General features: G+C 42.2%; 1 protein-coding gene across 4 annotated transcripts in view; it reads right to left on the bottom strand.

Annotated features, from left to right (window-relative positions):
- Nucleotides 1–4,291: 4,291 nt before the first annotated feature.
- Nucleotides 4,292–20,524, bottom strand: part of EHF (ETS homologous factor) — a 41,379-nt gene continuing 25,146 nt past the window's right edge. For 3 of the 4 annotated variants that reach the window (XM_032283595.1, XM_032283596.1, XM_032283593.1), the window contains exons 4-9: nucleotides 18,522–18,584; nucleotides 15,978–16,046; nucleotides 15,790–15,858; nucleotides 10,590–10,652; nucleotides 8,813–9,008; nucleotides 4,292–8,709 (exon numbers count right to left, since the gene is read on the bottom strand). In XM_032283595.1, coding sequence (XP_032139486.1) covers nucleotides 8,610–8,709; nucleotides 8,813–9,008; nucleotides 10,590–10,652; nucleotides 15,790–15,858; nucleotides 15,978–16,046; nucleotides 18,522–18,584 — 560 coding nt within the window. In that variant the 3' untranslated portion in view covers nucleotides 4,292–8,609. The remainder of the gene's footprint in view (nucleotides 8,710–8,812; nucleotides 9,009–10,589; nucleotides 10,653–15,789; nucleotides 15,859–15,977; nucleotides 16,047–18,521; nucleotides 18,585–20,524) is intronic. The other variant, XM_032283594.1, reaches the window with a different exon arrangement.

The following is a 20,524-nucleotide window of genomic DNA, read 5'->3' on the forward strand; positions in this document are numbered from 1 at the left end:
GGAAGGATTTTTGAAGAGGAAAGAGGGAAGACTGTCTTCTCCTTCTACCCAAGAGCCTGGGTGACCTTGGGTTTATTCTTTAAGCTCTCTAAACTCTTATGACAAGAGTTTGTAATAAATAATCTTCCAGTTCTGGGGCAATGATTTTAACACAGATCAGATACCAAATCCTCTTTGAATCTTAGTCCCTACCGAGGGATGGTCAGGTATGCCCTTTAACACATGTTAAATTACTTGAACACACCATGTTGACTAGCTATCATTGCATTCCCATGCTAGACACTCTGAATATTAATACCTCTCTTTGGGTCATCATAAATTTGAAAATAAGTCTCTTACTTTGTTTAGTGCTTAATTATTTTCTTAATTCTTTCAAAAGAAGAAAATAGAGCATCATGATTAAGATCTAAATTCTGGTTTCAGCCAGGCAGAGGTTCAAATCTCTATAATTCTTCACCTCTCTAAACCTCAGTTTCCCAAACCTGTCTCTTGGGGTTAGAGTAAATCAAAGTGTTTTGCACAATACCTGCACATATAAACCCTTTAAAATTGTGAAATGAACAGGGACTAGAATCTGTTTGCTTGATTCCCACAACACCACTGGGAAGAAGGTATGTTCCCATGTCACTGAAGAAGAAAGTAAGGAATGGAGAAGTGACAGGTTCATAGTCTCCAGCCAGTTAGAGTTGAAGCCAGAATGAGGAAGAAAACAGCCTTTACCTCCCTTATATCATTCTGATGTTTCTTGAGGCTCACCTTTCAAGTTTCCCACACTAAACTTTGAAGGAGGGAATGAGAAGAAAGGAGGGGACTGAGGATTAATCTTGGGAACACAGACAGAGGAAGAGGAAGAGAAAGAACTGGAGAAAGAATACTCAGGAAAGCAGAAGAGCAAGAAATTCACTGGTGCAGAAAACAAGGAATTCGATTATTTTCCAAAATTAGAGGGGGTAGGACGTCACCAGTGTCAAAAATCATAAAATCAAAAGAAAGGCCTTGGAATTTGAAAATAAGCATGTTCTTTATTTGTTCAACACATGTTGATGAGGTCAGGGGGACATGTCAGGCACATCTTCATTCTGGGAACGCATTGGTCAACATGGAAGTTCCAGGCTCCTGCTCTCTGAGAGCTTGTGTTCTAGCCGGGATAAGAAATACTATAAAAGTAAATGAATGAATTTTTTTTTGGTGGGAGACCAGAGTTTTATTATTACTCAAATCAGATTCCCCAAGCATTTAAGGGTAACTTGGTGGGTAGAGGGAAGCCAGTGGGTCAGGAGTGCTGATTGGTCAGAGATAAAATCATAAGGCCTTAATAAACTGACGAATTTTTAAAAGTAATTTCAGATCCTGTAAGTTCCGTGAAGATTAAATGTGGATAATATAATATGAAGCAACGCAGGGTAAGTGTGCTGCTAAAGCAAGTGCAATCAGAAAAGGCAACGTTTTGAACTGAGACCCGAATGACAGTAATCAGCCACAGGAAGACGGGAAGTGCGTTGTCAGTAGAGGGAACAGCTACAGCAACGTTCCTGAAGCAGAAATGAGTTTGACTACGACCTCCAGCAGGGCATCGTCCGTGACTTGATGTGAACAGAGGCCAGATCATGATAGTTAATGAAGGAGAATTGACTAGTAAGGAAAGAGAGCACCTAAGGGCAGGTGACTTATGCAAGAAGTTGTTCTTGAAAAGAAGGAAGAAAGTGATGTTAGTATCATTTATAGCAGTGGGTAGTGGCATCCATTCCTATTTGGGGACCTTTCATTTCCCTTCCCATTTTGATCACCTCCCCTCAATGCCAATATTCTCAATCAAAAAAACCACATCCTTGGAACATTCATATTAATGACTGTAGGGTATTTTGGGGGTTTGGAGATAAGAATAATCAAATCCTCCCACTCTAAGGCTCCACTGACAATATCAAACCTGTTTGTACTGGCAGATACTGTCAGAGCTCCAGCAAATACAGAGTTATTTGCTTTGGATCTATATTTTTTGTTCTGTACAATTCAGGGTCACCTTTGGTTTCTAAGGCTCCCAGGATTTTATTTCACTGTTGGCTAGCTTTGCTCACTATCCTTCCCACCCTTACCCACTCTCCCAGGTCAGATTTTAGAGCAGTATTATCCAATAGAATTTTCTCTGATGATAGAAATGTTCTGTATCTGCACTGTCCAGTGTAGTAACCATTAGCCATATGTGACTGTCTGACACTTGAAAAGTGGATAGTGTGGTTAGGAACTTAAATTTTAATTTATATAATTGTAAGTAATTTAAACTTAAATTGTCACCTGGGGCTAGTGCCTAGAGTTTTGAGTAAATAATTCTAATGAATTAAAATTCAGGAGAGTTCATAGTCTTCAAAGAGTCACTTTGCAAGATCTTTATGATTACTGAGAAACGCTTCAACGCAAATAAATAATGCCCAGGTTGGGAAGTGAGGAATTTCTTCTCGAGGAGAAAAAAACAGAATATATTCAAAGCTGGCCAAGTTTGAGGTTCAGAAATATTATTAGAAAACTTATTTGGCCCAAACGTGAAAAATACTGCCTCTTCTGAGAAGTAATTTTTAGAGATTAGGAGTGTTCTAAGGGGTGCTGGTTTCATGAGATCTTCTTTGATGAAAGGTGTCCATTGTCTAATAGGCTTGAGGAAGTGGGTACAATTTTCCCCTCTTGTAGATTCACAATGTACGTTATCATAATAAAAACTCTGAGAAGTCCTACAGTAACTAACTCTGTTTAACCATGGAAACTTCTGTGTCGGTCTGTGTGTGTGTGTGTGTGTGTGTGTGTGTGTGTGTGTAAAACATTAGCATCCTGAGAAACTAGAGAAATATTACTGGTAGAACATGGACTTAGGTTGGGGATGGCAGAGAGGAAAGAGGAACTTGTGTAAACAATGCCAGATCTACCACTTATTACTAGCTGTGTGACCTTCAGAAAGTCGCTTAACTTTTCTGACCTTCATTTCCCTCATATGAAAATTGGAGATAATATCTACATATCCAGGCTTATATTAGGATTGAATATATGTAAAGAACATTATCACAATTCCTGGAACAAGTGAAATCTTCCCTGAGTCGTTAACTATTATTATTTTCATGATCATTTATGAAATTATCTGACTAAATAGCTGAGACTTTCTGGACCCAGAGAGAAATGTGCTATGAACTACTAGAGCCCACTTACTGCCTGGAAACATTTTTAATTATTATTATTATACTTAAAATTCTGGGGCACACGTACAGAACGTGCAGGTTTGTTACATAGGTATACACGTACCATGGTGGTTTGCTGCATCCATCACCACGTCATCTACATTAGGTATTTCTCCTAATGCTAGCCCTCCCCAATCCCCCCACCCCACAACGGGCCCTGGTGTGTGATGTTCCCCTCCTGTGTCCATGTGTTCTCATTTTTCAGCACCCACATATGAGTAAGAACATACAGTGTTTGGTTTTCTGTTCTTGTGTCAGTTTACTGAGAATGATGGTTTGCCTGGAAACATTTTTAAGTATTGTACTGGAGACGTGGATATGAGGGTTACCTTTTCTACTTTTCTTTACACGCAGCGCTTAATGCCTTCCTGCAATCCATTCACAAAACAACAGCCAGAGAAATCTTTTTAAACCAGAAGTTGGATCATGTTACTCCTCTAGTCTCTCCATCACATGCAAAGGGAAAGCTAGAGCCTTTTAATGGCCTCCAAGCTCTATGTGATCTCTTCCCCAGTACCTCTGCTTCACTATTTCTTACTATTGCTGGTCTACTCTGGCAAACAGACCTCCTCACTATTCCTTGGGCATGATAAGGAACACACCCACCTCAGGACCCTCTCACATCCCTTCAGTATGGATTACTCCCCCAGTTATCTCTGTTATCTGCATGGCTCCTTCCTTTAGATCCTTCAGGGCTTTACTGAAATGTTTCCTTCTTAACACCGCCTAGATTTACAGCATAACACTATTGTATTAAGTGCTCTAGCACTCCCTGCTTGTCTATATTTCTTTACTGCACATCTGATATGCTTTATTTATTTGTGTCTTTTTCTTGACTGTTTCTACTCAATACAACATAAATTTTATGAGAGCAGAGATTTTTGTCTCTTTCATCCTCTGCTATAATTTAGTGCCTAGAACAATGTCTGACACATAGTAGATGCTTGATAAATGCTTTTTGAGTAAAGTAATGCAGAAGCTGTATACGTTCTGTTGCTAGAAACTAAGTGCATTTTCTCTAAGCTCAGAGTTGAATGGCTGATTGAAGAATAAAACACACATTTCCAGGCTGGTGTCTGTGGTTTTTATTAGTGTTTCCTGGGACCCATTAAACAAACATATTTTGAAAAATATAATTGTTTCATAAAACAGGAATAGTCTGAATTTAATATAGCTTAAAGGGAAAGATTTCTGATTTTTTTTAAATAGCAGCAGTAGAGTTGTTTCCCACAAATTGTCAACCCAGGAACTAGACGGGAAGAAAAACAAGAATTATGCAGATAGCTACAGAAAGATTAATCCCAATTGAGTTAAACTTGTGAAGGCTTGTACATTTCAGAGGTTCATAAGACACAGTCTCAGCAGGAGTTTTTTTACAAATGCTCTATCTCTAGTTCCAGAAATGAATTCAGAGAAGCAACACTGAGGATAATTCAACTCTGATATTGTGATTGCTGTGATGTTCTTTCATTCATACAGTAAGTATCTGCTCAATAAGTAACTACTGAGATCTATTGCATCCTACGTAATTAGACAAGCTCCTCACACATATGGGCCCATGCCATGCACATAGTAGGCACTCAGCAAATGTTTGCTTAACTACAGAATAATAATATAATTGCCTTCCCTCTTAACTGTTTACCTTTTTCTATACTTGATACATTTGGAAAATAACATGCTTGCAAAACTAAAATCTAACGTGCATTACTAACTTTATCAAAAGATCCCTCAGTATTTTTCAAAAAGAAAAAAAATAATAAAAACCAATCCCCAAATACTAAAACTTAGTACTGCTTTACACTTAAATAGCAATTTACATCACATTAACACATTCATAATCTTCATTTGTTAAAACAGGTCAAAGGTTCATTACTGGCTTCTCATACCAGATAAGTCTCACAGTTCCAAATAAGGCAACAGAATTCGCATCCAACTTATGTTGACTTATAACCCAAAGGCCTGTTTTGGTTTCATTTCAGCGCAAGTAGAAGGCAAAATAAAGAGTCTCACAGTAAAATGTTCATAGTAGATAATATGTCCTTGAAGGTTGTGCCGTTGTGCTCTCATTCCATTGAAGAAATGATTCACATCCCAGTTATAGATATGGTCTCCCAATCAGAGGAGTCTTTCAGGAGACATTCATTCATTCATTGAACAAATATGTGTTGTGTACTTGTCTCATGCTAGGTAACAGAAAAATAATAGTGATTGATAAGACATAGTCCCTGTCCTCAAAGAGCTAACAGTCTAGCAAGGCAGGAACTTTGAGAAAAGACCAATGTGTTCAAAGGAAAACTCAACCTGGGTCTGCCCTTCTTAGATGGCACATTCAAGAAACTGTTGCTTATGTCCCTGGGAGCCAGGGCCTTGTTTAAGTCTCACCAGGTCAAATATCTAGCAGCCTCAGATGATTTGAGCCTAGTAAGGTCTTAGCAATAGATTTGGTGCCTCCAGTTCCCATCAAAACCTAATAAGAGAGAGCCCTTTAAACTCAAGCATAAAGGGAGTTTAAGGATAACATATTTAGGGGCCATGTGGACTTTCAGCACAGGTGAGCTTCTCAAGTGAGAGCTGTGTGTCCCCAAAAGAAAGGAAGGCTTATCCATGGGACTTTGCTCTCCCTTTCAACACTGTGGTGGGAGGTACTCTGTTCACACCTCAAGTTGGCATAGCTCAATTACTTTAAGTTCTCCAAGTCACAAACACCACAGAGAAAATGCTGCAAACTCAAGCCAAGACAATAGAGAGATATGCTGAGAACTTAATACTCTGGCCTTAATCAGGCACCAGGTGTCAAGAAACCTTCACTCTCAACAAACAACACTATCTGCTAATTATCCGTAGAATAGTTGTATTTGGTACACCCACATTCACTTACTCCTTAGCAAAGATTGCTCTTGAATGGAAAGGTTGAAGAAAGAGCCAAAGCCAATTTGGAAGAAGTAAGAAACTTACAGGTTTAAGGAAGGGTGAACTCAGAGAAGGATCTAGCCTCCTTAGATGATGAGCAGGCAAAGCCAGAGAAAACCACAGAGAGAGAATTGGCAGATGCCCCTAATAACATTACACAACTCAGACGCACACATACACACAAGTATTCATGTGTTATACCCATTCAAGTAACTGGATATTTAATTTATTCTATGTAATGAACAGTCAAATGCTGAGAAGACCCCATAGTTCTTTGCCCTTGCTTGGAAAGCAAGATACGTCTTTTCTGCAGGAATGTCTGAGTTGCAGAGTCAAGATCTTTGCTGTTCATTGTTCTTTTTCTCAGCTATTGCAGGAACTGTTATTTGACAACACCAAGTTAAAACTTTGCAGAAAAGACCAAGCCAGGCAGAAATAACAATGGATTTGGTTGCACCTTCAGAAGGTTATTCATGGGTGCTCCAAGATCACCACCTAGAATGGTTCTCATTATAATTAGGACAAATTTTTAATTCTTCTTACTTCTAGCCTTCTAAATATATTACAAACACCTTGCAACCTTTGAATATGAATTGCTCACCTCTGCTGGCTAAGACACTATGGTAGGTGCTCTATTAGTTGACGAAGAGCACTCCCTCTTGTAGATATGTGTCTTCATTTGCATATTATTGCTGGAGAAAGGGAGGTCGAATGGAGGAGCAAGCCAAGGACATGAGAGAGCCAGAAAGAAAAGCTGCAAAAGGTATGAGAACATTCAAATCCATTTTCAAAGTGTCTACTGATTCATGTTCTTCCCAGATTTCATGGCTCAGTGATAAGTCTCCAGGACCCCCAGAACAATTCCTCTATTGAAGAAGAAGCTTCCAACTCGTTGGTGACAATAGTGCCTGAGCTGAGTTTTCTGCTTGTCTTTTCACCCTTTCTTTATTTTCTTAGGAAAACAAACAAACAAACAAACAAACAAAAAAACATTCCTCTGAGTACAGATCTAGGCAACAAACCATTCACCAGGAGTCAGTTCACAGAAGACAGTAAACAGATAATCCAAAAGACAAGAAATTATAAGAATTAATACCTGCAAAGAGGATTTTCCCTGGAAAATCTTCTCTTAGTGTTTCCTCCTACAAAATAATTCTAACTCTGCATTGTAATTCCAGTGAAAATGTCTTCTATTATAGTTCCTGCCACATTACTATCTGACACATTACTAATCTGACATTGGCTGTCATCGGGGGTTCTGAAAAGAAGTACCTCTTGGTCCCTAACATTTAAAACATGAAGATAGGTTGAGGTTGAAGTCTTGCTTTTGCTTCATTCTAAAAGACTAAAAGACCTCACATATATTTTTCTTCTGAGTATAAACCACCATCCTCATGTTCACTGACTAACCTGGTGGTTCTCAATCAAGGGCAATTTTGTCACCAGGGAACATTTGGTGATATCTGGAAACCTTTTGGGTTGTCACAGCTGGGGAGTTTCTGGTGTCAAGTGGTTAGAGGTCATGTATGGATACTGATGAACATCTTACAATGCACAAGAAAGTCTTCACCATGAAGAATGCTCCAGCCAAAAATGTCCATTGTGTGGATTGAGAAACTTTGGACTATAGGGATACAAGAGTAAACTCTTCAGTCATTTCCATACCACTGTCTCCTTTTGCCAACTTATTTTCAATCACTTGGAACAAAAAAGAACCAAGCTGGTCTCTTTCTCTTTAATAGCTAGAAGTGAGCAGACAGGACAATTAAAGTATTTCACCAATCATCCAAGGGCGGGGGAAGGAGGACAGCCCTGGCATCAGGTAAATCATTCTTGAATATGTATAAAAACCCCACCATTATTCTTCTTGCTGATTTAAGCATTCTAAGTCACGTGATTATGCAGAGATTATAGCCAACCTTGTATTTTTGAAGTCCCCATTCTCCACTCACTGCATCCTGAGGCTCACGTTCAATTTCCCAGCATCCGTCCAGTTTGTCCTAACCATCTGAGACCCCAGAATTCAACCCAGCAACCGCGTTCACCTCCCTTGACGAAGCCATGTGGATGCTTATGTGTGGAGGTTGACCACCTTTTTCTAAATCATCTCTCATGCAAAACACTTAATGCCCTCTGATTTTTTTTTCTTTCTCTTAGCAAGAAACACAAGGCTACAAATCTTGTTACTCTTGCAGTGAAAAAGAATTCACAATAGAGGTGAAAACGTATTACAACCACATACAGCATCATAGTTCACAGAAAACTGTGTACGTTTTTTCCCCATATAGGACATACTTCAAAGTAACAAAATAATTTTTAATCAACTGTAGTGTTTCTTCTTCCCATCAGAAGTAGTTTCTTTTTCCCCTCGTGGTACATAAATATCAGAGAAAAGTAGTCTTTGAAATATTTACGTCCAGGAGTTCGTTTGTGATTATTTGGTGTGTGTTTTGGTTTGTGTCCAAAGTATTGGCAGCTTCAGTTTTCATTTTCTCTCCATCCTCGGGCATTCTTCCCAAATTTATATACCAGTCTTCGTCCATCCACACGCTCCAGAATTTCTCTTTTGTAGTAATATCTGTAACAAAGGAGATTGCATAAGGTGGCCAATCAGATGAAGGTTGGTAGGTAAATAATGGGTCATGCAGCCTTATTGTTTTCAGAGACATGACGCTCCTCACCTCATAGCTCGGCTGAGCTTTTCATAGGTCATACTGCTGTTATTCTTCTTTTTACCCCATAGCTGAGCCACAGCCTCTGATTTCAAGAACCGGAAGATGCCCTCAGATCGGTCTTCCCATTTTATTAATCCTGGGTTTTTGTCTGGATTCAAGAGGATGTCACGGATGAATTCCCACAAGTGAGTCCCTCTTGGGTCTGATGAAAAGCAGAAACGGAGGTTACTAATGGCCTAAGTCACAGCAAAGATAGGGCAGAGAGCATTGAGTGATATCATCTTTTTCTAAGTAAGAGATACTCAGTTCTCCCCTACTTCTCAGGGAAGATGGATCGCAGAATCACCAAATGTTAGATGTTAAAAAGGTATTTAAGAATAAATTAGCACAATATTTTATTTTACAAATCAGGAAACTGAGGCACAGAGAACTTAAGTGACTGGATCAGGGTCACACAGCTAACTAGTGACATAATCAAGAGTAAGGAATAGGTCTTAGGTCTCCTAAGCCAGGGGGAAGTTTCTTCTGATTATGTGAATACACAGATTGCTTGGGGTTCATTTCAACCTGTTACTTCCCCAGAGAGCAACTCTCAATCACTTTTATCTAGTACCTCAACCAATTAAATTGCTTTGACTCAGCAACTGTGCTTCAGCCAAACGCAAATCAGTAAGGCTCTAGAACGTTAACTTCCAGAATAGATGAGGGTGGTAGGGAAGCGTGTAGTCATGCCAGGATTGGAGGACCCAGTTTGAAAATGAAGCCACTACTGCAATGAGATTATCAACCAAATTCAATTTTGCTCTTACTGAATTCGTGATGTCCCACTCCCACCCCACCCACCATACTAGGGGTTGCATTAATTCAGTTTTGTGGGATGATGCAGAATAGCAGATAGTAAAGACATTCCAATTCCTTGTAATTTCTGGATTATACTATTTTTTAGGCGGGGGAGACAGGGCATCACTCTGTGGCCCAGGCTGGAGTGCAGTGGTGCAATTACAGCTCACTGCAGCCTAGGCCTCCCTGGCTCAAGCAATCCTCCTGCCTCAGCCCCCCAAATAGCTAGGACTATAGGCACGGGCCACCATGCCCAGCTAATTTTTGTATTTTTTGCAGAGATGGGGTCTTGCCATGTTTCCCAGGCTGGTCTTGAACTCCTGGGCTCAAGTGATCCAACCGCATGTCTCCCAAAATGCTGGGATTACAGGCGTGAGTCACTGCACCTGGCCTGGATTATACTATCTTGATTTCTTTCTGTGTTCCACCCACAATTCCATGTCTCTGACATTTTGTATATGTTCATAAGATTTTATTACTGGGGGACATCCAACTCCAAAGAGTTGAATCTTAAGAAAAAACAGTCATTTCTTGGAATGATAATTCCACAAAGGTAGGAGGCCAACATTCAGCAAAAAAAAAAAAAAAGGATGAAGTGTCTCAGCTATTTCTTCTTATCTCCCTCCTCTTCCCACCCTTTTCTTCTGGGAGAGATGGAAATTGCTAACCCCATGCCTGCAAGCGGTTCTTAGGCACTGGGTGTCTCAGTTTTAGAGCACATATGACAGAATGAGGAAGAAATGTCCAGTGGGGTTCAACTTTGAGAAACAGCTGCAGAGGGAGGTTCTAGAAAGTGATGCCTCTGTTTTCTCACTCTACCCTATTTGGGGTGAAGACATGAAGGCGGCAGGCAGAGGCAATATTTGCCTAAAAACTAGTGGCCTCCAGATATGCCTGATGAGATGGGAAGGCCCAAAGGCCATCTGAAAGCCACCCAACTTACTGTGCTTTTTGGTGTGGCACTTGGCAGGGGGGTCTTGCTCCTTTCTCATCTCAGGTGACTCTGCTAAGGAGAAAAATGAGAGCCTTTAGTTGATCTATTTCCTACAATTCTCCTTTTCATTCATGCATCCACTCATTTAAGCAATATTTATTGAGCTGCATGCCTGGCACTCTTTGAGTATGTGCTAGTGAACCAAACCAAACAAAGATGATAAATGCTATGGAAAAAAACGATGCAGAGTGGGAAATGGGGATAGATGTATGGACTTGAGAATAATTTGCAATTTAGTATAAAGTGGTCATAGGAGACCTCTCTGATTCCACGACCTGAAGGATATGAGGGAGACAGCCATGCAGAAAGCTTATGGAACAGCCTCCATGTGTGAAGATAGAAGTGCAAAGGCCCTGAGGTTGATGTGTGTTTGGCATGTGTGTGGCTATAAGAGGCAGAGAGGGCGGAGCTGAGGCTCTGATCTTTAAAGCCTTAAGGGACTTTTAAGGACATGACTCTGAGAAGATGAAAACCATTGAAAGATTTAGATCATTGAAAGGTTGTTTTTTTTTTTACATAATACAAAAATGTAAACATTTATAACAAAGAAAGATGGCTTTTAAGCCAGAGGAGTGCCCTTTTTTGGCATGCAAAGTTACATTTTAATCAGCCTGACAAAGGGGCCATTGAGTGGCCCAGGCTCAGTACAGAGGGCCACAGTGGACTATGGAAACACAGATTAGTTTAACAAATGACTCATTATGGCAACCCATGCGTGGGACTGTTACCAGAGAGGAGATGACGGAGGCGGACCTGGGAAATAAAAATTCTTCTCAGAAAGAAAACTAAGTGATCTAAGCTGTGTGTGTGTGTGTTTGTGTGTGTGTGTGTGTGAGAGAGAGAGAGAGAGAGAGAGAGAGTGTGTGTGTGTGTGTGTGTGTGTGTGTGAGAGAGAGAGAGAGAGAGAGAGAGAGAGAAAGAGAGAGAGAGAGAGAGTGTGTGTGTGTGTGTGTGTGTGTGTGTGTGTGTGTGTTGGGAGGACCAAAGCAGATCTTACAAAGACTCTCACACTCAAAAACCAGCCACTTTTAATACAAAGTAGTTCCTGGGCCAGCAAACCTGATCTCTTCCATGTGCCCTTCCTCACCTAGGGCCCTCTTTCCAGTGTGGCCTTCCAAGGGCATCTGGACTGACTGAAACCACATGTGAAGGGACAGGGTTCATAGCATCCATTCGATTATCAAGAGAGGCCTATTATTCAAAAAAGCTATGAACTGTTGACCATTAGTTCCAATTAAATTGGTTAAGGAAAAAAAAAAAAGCTACTGTTTATTGAGCACTTACTATGTACCAGGCACTGTACGAAGCACTTTACATGAATCACTTTATTTAATTCAAACAATAACTCTATGAGACGGGTACTAATATGATCCACAGTTTTCAGCTGTGGAGAATCTGAGAAACAGGGAGGTCAAATGACTTGTCTATGGTCACACAGCCAGAATGTGGAGCCAGGATATGAACACAGTTTGAAACCAGAAGCTTTACACATAACCACGATTCTATGTCATTTCCAGAAATGGTGGCCTGCACATAATATCCCTAGGCACATAACAGATTTCACACAAGCCTTTCCTGCCAAGAATTAGGTTCACTTCTGTAATGCTCTTGTTAGTGGCAAAGGTCATTTCAATCTGATAATTCTGTATTTCCCAACGTTCATGGACCCTTTCACCCATCTTATCACCCAGCTGGTCAAGACTCAGTGCTCCCAGCTATTTCTCCAAACGTCATGGCAGGACGAAGAGAGGGATTTAATAAGATGTGAGTAAACTAGAAACCTGTCATCCTGGTTAAGAATTTCTCTCCTGGCATTGCCACTAGCAGGGCCTGCACCTGACTTGGGTTTCTCTGAAATGTGAGAGGACAAATTCACAGGAAACACGAAGAGATTTTACTCTCCCTCCCTAGAGGTTGTAGGGTGAGGTTGCAACATCCCATCAGGATGTGACAATATTGCGACAGGTCTGGCATCCACCCCGGTTTCCAAGTGATACACCACTCTGACAGGGCCACGTTGTACTGTAGACAAAGAGTGGCATTTACCCAGCAGGCCACAAGCAAATCTCCTTTTCAAATGACATCCAGGAGGGATGCAGAGCCATTATTTGAGAGCCAGGAGTTGAATTCAGAAAAATACAAGAGTCTCTCAGTGTATTGGCCTCAATCATTGTTTGTGGGTTCCTAGTTGATCTGGAATCAGTTACTTTAGAGTTCAGGTGCCTTTGTGAATAAGATGAAAACCTTGGACCCTCCCCACAGAAAAATGCACATATATGTACACATGAAATTTTTTCAGCAATTTCAGGGGGCTGTGGCACATGTAGGAGTCCATGGACTGGAAATTTAAAGCCCCCAGACTAGATAAATCATGAGGAAATATTATTTGAGTTGTCAGTCATTTACCCAAGCTAGACTCCATCCAGCTTAGGAGCGTTCTCTTTTTTTAATTCCCAAATAAAAACCTTTTTGTCATAATAAAGGGGAATGAGCAGTCAAGGGCAAAAGAAGAATCGAATTTCTTCCAGCCCCCATGCCTATTGCAGTGTGCAGGAGTGAACTGTGGAATCACTGGCCTGCCTTACCACCGATGTCTTTTGATCTCTAACCTCGCTTTAATACGTGCCCTAGAATAAAAGTTAAGACCTTTGAAGTTAGCCATGTGGTTAAGTGATTCATTCTTATAAAATAATGGCTTGCCCTGGAGAAGTTGTCCAGCCTGGCTCTCTCTTGCTCGGCTCCCAGGCACTCCAGGCCAAGGTCTCTCCAGTCCAGGCAGGGGCAGCAACAAGCCACAGGTTTATGATGCAAGTGCGAGAGCATGACTTCAGCTAAGCTGCTTCACAAGAAGCAAAGATTAGAAGCATTTGCCTATGATTCAGCTGTGAGCCATTTCTTTACAGGATATACAAATTTCAGTGTTCTAATAGGCTGTGCCACCCTAGCTTTAGGCTCAACAAGTCAGTAGATAAACACATCAAGCCCGAGCTGGCATGACAGGCTGGAGGACTGTAGAGCAGAATAGGACACTGGCAGCGGGCATTTTATGAAATGGGCAGATGACACAGACGACAGAGAAATCAAAACAAAGCCTATTTCCCCACCTGTGTTTATCACAGAGGGCATCAGTTTACACTGAGCCTCGCCTTAGCTCAGCTGGTAACTAGCATTAAAACATAGAAAGGTACTTCACTGCATTCAGTTTCATGGGAGCTTGAAACATAAAGACTCAGGCAAATGACAAAGGCTTTTCCGGGGGTTCTGGTTCCATCCAGCAGAGACTATAAACTACTCTGAAAGAAACTGACCCATATAAGGTTGTAATTAACTAACCTACTGAAGGGCTGGCTATTACCCCAGCGAATACACCAACCCAAGAGACTGCATTGATTCTTTAGGGCCTAGGTGGTTGATCTCATTTTCCAGCCTGGGTTACAATCACAGGATAGGAATGGGGGGCTGGGGAGAACAAGGATCAGGAGGCTAAAGGAGAGCAGATTCCTGAGCCCATCTTAAGAAGGATAATTGAAAAATACAATCAGTGAACTCTGGAGAGAACGAGTTCCTTGCTGCTGCAAATGTGAAAACAGAAACTGGCCTCTAAGGCCCCTATTGATTTTGAGCTTCTAGAAGGTGTAAGTCAAGATATAGAAAAGAGGATGTCCCACCATCAGGGCAGCAGAGCTGTGGCCATGACATTTTGGTTTCCTGGGTACCTCAAGACCTACCAGCCCCTAAGGCTCAGGAAGTGGATGGTTCAGCTTCATTCTTAGCTGGAATCTTTTGCCATAAGCCAAAGACCCACCCAAAAGGATGGAAGGGTGTGGGAGGTGACACCGTAGGAAGTTGCAGAGGAACTCAGAGTGTGACTCGGGAGGTTTCCTCAGCCCTGAAACCCATGGTCTTGACTGAGTGGCAATGATTGCCACAGAAATTTTACCCTTGTTGGCTCAATTCCCCCAGAAGAGCAAATACACAGCCAAGCCTTGCCAGTGTTTGATGTATTTCCTAATTTTAACAAATACTTCAAGTGACACATAATGCTAAGGGCTATTGGGGTAAGGAGAAGTCAAGAGCTATGCTGGCCTCAGCTCTTAACCTCAATTCCAGAAGCATTTACACTGGCTCCCAGCCCCATCTCATTTAAGGGGCTTGACCCAAACAAAACCTCAAACCAAAAACTTTCATTATTTCAGTTCTCAAAAACAAAAACAAAAACAGAAAAAAAATAGGAAGCAAGGGTTGCAGACTAATTTCTTTCACAAAGACTCAATTAAATCCCAGTTCTGAAGTTGCCCCAAATTCAATTCCAGGAGAGCGGCACTATCACTTGTGAATGATGTCTAAGTGCCATTTCATAGACCCAAAGAGATCCACAAGTTTGTGCCCAGATCACCAGAAACCATGAGATCCTCTTTCAACCAATTCCCACACTGTACATGCCAATACACCTATTTGTAGGTGGGGATGGTAATCTGAAATCCCCTCTCCCAGACTCCCAACATCCCAACCTTCTCATCCAGCGTAACCTTGGTTAAGAAGCATGGATAGCCCCAGTTGCGTTCAATCTTAACCAAATGCAGCTAATACGAATGTAACTCATAAAATGCAGGTGCTCTGACTGATTAGAGCGCACTGATGAGTCATCAGAATTAGACTTAAAAACTGACAAAACAGTGTAATTGTGGGGATTCTGGAAGTTTCCACTGGCTACCCCTTCACCTAGAAACCATCACAGGGTAACAGACCTTTGAATTTCACTATGAGGTATTCTTTCTCTAAAGCCAGATGTAGTTTGTTGAAAATTAAATATAGCCTTATTTCCCATAAGTATACACAAATATGAATAATTTCATCAGCTATATTGTAAGAGTAAGTTTTCATTCAAAAGAAAGAAAAGCTTAAACAACTTTCGTTGTCACAACACTGGTATCACAAGGGCCAACATTTTGCCTAGAGGATCCCTACTGGTTATCTTCAACGTACAAATACTGCCTCAGAAGCAAACCTTGTCTAAAGGCAAGTCCATCCCTTTCCTAGCCCTTTAATGAGAAAGACTCCAGCAAGGCAGAAATGTCAGTTGTTGGTAATTCCCACCAATTCTCCCTAAGCATAGGCACACCCAGCCTCAGAGGTGATGACAACTTACCAATAGGAAGGTGACCGGTGGTTGTCATGGAGATCTGAGCCCGGCAGAAAGTTTTGCTGTCCAACAAATCTGTGTTCATGAAAGATAAGGACATTTAGAGCCCCCACTGCACCTCGTAATGAACATTGTGGCTATTAGACAAACAGAATAAGAATGCAAAGGGCCTTAAATGTCTGAGAGTTAGTTACCTACTGTGCTACCATAGTTGGTGTCATATAAATAGTTCTCATCTTTCCAGGTGTTCATAATGGAAGGGTCTATAAAAAATAGAGAAGGAGAATGGTCAGCGATCATTTTCCCCAGGGAGAAGAGGCTGTGTTTTCTAACTCACTGTTCATCAACAAGGTATAGAGGGTGGGGAGTGGTCCTCAGAGACGACGGAAAAGATTCTGCTTCAGCCACGTTACTTTCTAATAATGTTGTCTCATTTTCCTCTCAGGGTCCTCAGGAAATGGCCTCATCCATGTGTTCTATACCCATCACATTTTTAGGGAAGTGAGAGAAGTTTCAAGAGTGGGAACCTGTCCTAGACCAGTGGTTCCCGGGAATTTTCCTAACCCGGCTTGGCACTGTTTTACATTCTACTGCATAATTTCCAGAATATGTTTACCCTGGGGTGTGGTGAGGGGAAGGCCTTGTTAGGGTTAAATTGATTTAAAGGTATTATAAATTATTAATAAGCATCTTTTTCTATTAATATCTTCTTCGGAGGGTTAATGATGTTTCTTTCAGGAAGAGTTTATTCAGTCTCAGTCTTATCACAGTTTCTTAGTTGCTGAAATCCAGAGATTTGCCATCCAAGTTGGGTGACAGCCCCCTCCCTCTAGGTTTTTCCAGTTCGCTTAGAGGAAGACATAAAATTCTCAAAAAAAAAAAGGAGAAGGGGCGGACAGTGTTACTAAATCAAACAAGCACCTTTTAAGAGCGGAGCCCCATCACAGAAAGGAAGCACTCTCGTTCTCTCTCTCTCTCTTTCTTCTATGTGCTGCGGTAAGCAGAGCACGTCTCACTTTGATTGACTCTTCAGATTTCAGATTCAAGGGGAACTCCCCTCCGCCTACCCCAAATGGAGCTCAACTCCCACACAACCCCCAGATCTGGGCTGGCCTCCAACACAAGCCTTCTCTTCCTTGGCTAGCCAAAAGCTGTGAGATCTCTCACCTTGTCCTCACCAGAAACTTCCTGCTTTCTCCTCACCGCAGACCTAGGCTACCCTCAGCTCCCCTCCTTGCTAGGTTCTGACTTTTAGGGCTGGGGTGTAAGCCACTGGCTGAGTTTCATTTTGTTTTTATAGCACAAATGGTATAAAACCTGACTTACTGGCTAAGTCCTCCTGTTTACGACATAGGGATTTAGCTGGTATTTTAACTAATAGCTACGTGTTTGGACACCCCAAGCCCAATCTCTTAGGGTTACACCCTTTCTCCTTGTTGGGTCACCTTGTACACCTGTTGTTGTCTCTGAAAACAAACTGAACCACAGAGGTTTGGGGGTGTTGGCCCCTCTATGAGCTTCTTCTCCCCTCCTCCTAGGGTGGACCTTCTTCTCCACCCTTCAGCTCAGCTTTTCTGAACTGGCAACACAAGAACGTCTGGATGGTCAAGGAGGAATTATCAAGTTATTTGGGACCTCTCCAGTATTCCCTAGCTCCTCCAGTGGGGCCATCTGTCAGGTCAAGCAGGGGGGGTGCCATCCTCCCGACCAAGTCCTGCATCCGTCTCTAGGTCAAGGCCAGGTCTGTAAAGCACAGAACATCCAGGTGGCCCATCCCCTGGCCTCTGAAGAGAAGGGCAGGGCTAGCAAAGCCTAATTCACATGCTTAGCAGCTATTCCTTTTTTCTTTAATAATGGTAGGCCAGCCCACCTATAAAAGGGTAAATAACTGCATGGGCCAATTTTGGCTTCAAGTGACTCATAAATCACCCACAGGTCGAATTCTGTCCCGGGTGACTGGGACCCATCCTCAGGGAGGCCCGTGTCAAGCTTGGCTGACCCATGTGGCTCACACAGGCTCCCTGGCATGAATATGAGGAGTGACCCAGGAGCAGTAGTTGCTGCACAGTTTTAGGATGGCCCATGAACTTCGGAGGACAGTCTCCAGGAGAGAGATTTAGGACAGGGGAAAGGAAATGAAAATGAGTGTAGATGCTATGGAACTGTAGACTCTGCTCAGAGCCCAGAATTGTGTCCTTCATATAAAAACACACCTAAGGCAGGAGTTGGGTTGCAGATGCCTTTGTGCATCTCTGCAGCAGCTCTCCAGGGCCCCTAAAACTATGTTAACCACAACATCAATTCAGCATCTTGCCCCTTTATGTGAAACACACTTCCATCAAGGGAGGTGGGAGAGAAGAGGAGACATTGCCCCTCCCTCTTCTCTTTCCAAACTTGGCCAAGTCCAGTCCCCTGACACTTTGTGGTGGGGAGGCCCACCTTAGATTCTGCATTTCCTTGGCTACTAGTCTGAAGTCTGGATGATGCCATGACCTGGAGTAGGAAGCAGAGAAGTGTGGCTCCCCATAAGTCTATAAATCGGAAATAGGCGGCAGTCACTGGTGGCAAGGGGAGGAATGAGGTTCATGGTGAGGCTGGCCCATTGGAAACAGCCAGGGAAAAGGCCTCCCTGTGTTTTTTGCCAAAACACACTCCCGCATTCTCTCTTGCCCTCTCCCAACTCTCCTCCCCGGGGCTTTGCCTGTCTAGTTTGGCTCCCTTTGTCCACTACTACTCACCGGTTTGTTCGGTCTTGACAATGACATTGTGTGTGGACTGGAACAGGTCACTACTGCACTGGCCTGTGAAGGACAGATTGGGATAGTCAGAGAGGGCCCAGATGGAGCCAGAACTGGATGCTTCAATTAGGACAGAACTGGTTTCTTTGCAGAGCCTCTGCCATCCTACTACCTGGTCACCTATGTTTGTTTATGGGAGGGGGTTTCTCTGTCAGCCTCTACAAACTCAAGCCTACAGTCCCTGGCCCCAGAAAATCAGGAATCTAAGACACTACATTAGAAGCAATTATTTGATGTAGTATAGTAAAGGCATCCAGTATGGTGGAAATAGAACTTCAGAAGCCCCATTATTCCACTTCTAGATATGAAGAAGGCATGTGCCCTTCACCTTTCTGGGTCTCAGTTTCCCCATCTGCAATGAGATTAAACTAGATAAGGTCACTAGATGACTTCTAATGTGCTTGCCCATACTAAGATAGGATATGAAAATGAAAATATAGGGAAAACCATTTTAACTAGCTTGATTCCTCCTTGATTTTAAATCTAATCAAACCCATCATGACTAGATCCAATCTATGACATGTCTGGATAAAATGCAGTGATTCTTTTCTTATTTATGCCTCAGCACACGTACAAGCAGTGCACATCACATGTCCTTGTTTGCTTGCAATGCCTCTCCTATTATCATATATAAAAGCATATATATATATACATGTATGTAAATGCACAAATAAATCTGCTATATTTTTCTTCCCCAGACAGATTATAAACATCTCAGGAGCAGAAGTCATGCCTCTAACCTCTCTGATATTCAGTCTTCCCACCTGTAAAATGGGCACAATATTTACTTTGTCATAAAGTTATTAAATGAATTAATTCACTTACAGTGCCTAGTATAAGTAAATAGTCAATAAATGTAAGTTAAAGAATGTCTATAAAAAGGCAAACAACAAAAGAGTGAGAAATCCGGCTGGATGCTAGGAACTCAGAGGCTATAGCAGCATGCCGTGAGACCAAACAAGCCATGGGAGGTCAGAGACAGAAGGTCTAAGGTGGCCACAGCACCTCCCAGGCCTCCCTGCTTCAGGCCTCAATTAGGGCAAAGCTTTAAAGGAGTGGATTTAATTGTAGGTGGAGGTAAATATTTTTAATTCTTCAAGTGTAAGTCTGATCTTTCTGAAGATTCCTGAGGGTTATTAATAAAGGCTTGTTTGGTTTGATTCTAGTCAAAGAAAAATGAGCAGCCACCAATGTGAGGTGGGTGGGAAGCAGGGCGTGGCCAGGGAGCTGAGTGGCATCATCTAAAATGGCCGCCACAGCCACAAGGTCAGCTGCAAAGCCCCAGGTCCTCTTCAGTGTTGATGGCTGTTGCCAGGGTATGACTCTGGTTCACAGCCCTGGAGCTCACGCTGCCCCAGCCCTGGTTACTTGCCTAAACATGGGTTCTACCGAGAAATAAATGCCTTTTCCAAGTGCAGACAAGCCAACTCCCTGTTCCTACATATTGCTGCTTTCCAGGATGCCCATAGTTCTCAGAAGAGCTTGTTTTTTACAGCCACTGTCAGGGAAATCTTATGCCAGTGTCAAAGCCATGCTGCAAGGTCAGTTGTCCACCCTACCAGGTCTTACATGTCAGCATAGGACGTGTGCGTGCATGAATAATCTACCATTTAAGGACTACATCTGGAATGGTGCCCCATGCTGTGCTCGGGGAGCCTCAGAGAGACAACTGGGGCATAGAAATTCCAGAAACCACCACAGAAACATTCCCCATACACGTGTCTAGACCGTACGTTCTAACCATTTTTCTAAATCACAGACCTTTTGACAACCTGCTGAAATATAGTGAGTCTTTTCCCCACCCAAAAAACAAACATAGATCTAATTTTATATAACTTCTTCCCACCCTTGGGGCCCTATCTTAAGAACTTAGGTCTAGAAGATTGGTTTTGCGTGTGTGTGTGTGTGTGTGTGTGTGTGTGTGTGTGTGTGTGTGTGTGTGT

The sequence above is a fragment of the Sapajus apella genome, unplaced genomic scaffold (genome assembly GCF_009761245.1).
Source record: "Sapajus apella isolate SASKATOON/1434 unplaced genomic scaffold, GSC_monkey_1.0 scaffold14, whole genome shotgun sequence".
Taxonomy (NCBI): domain Eukaryota; kingdom Metazoa; phylum Chordata; class Mammalia; order Primates; family Cebidae; genus Sapajus; species Sapajus apella.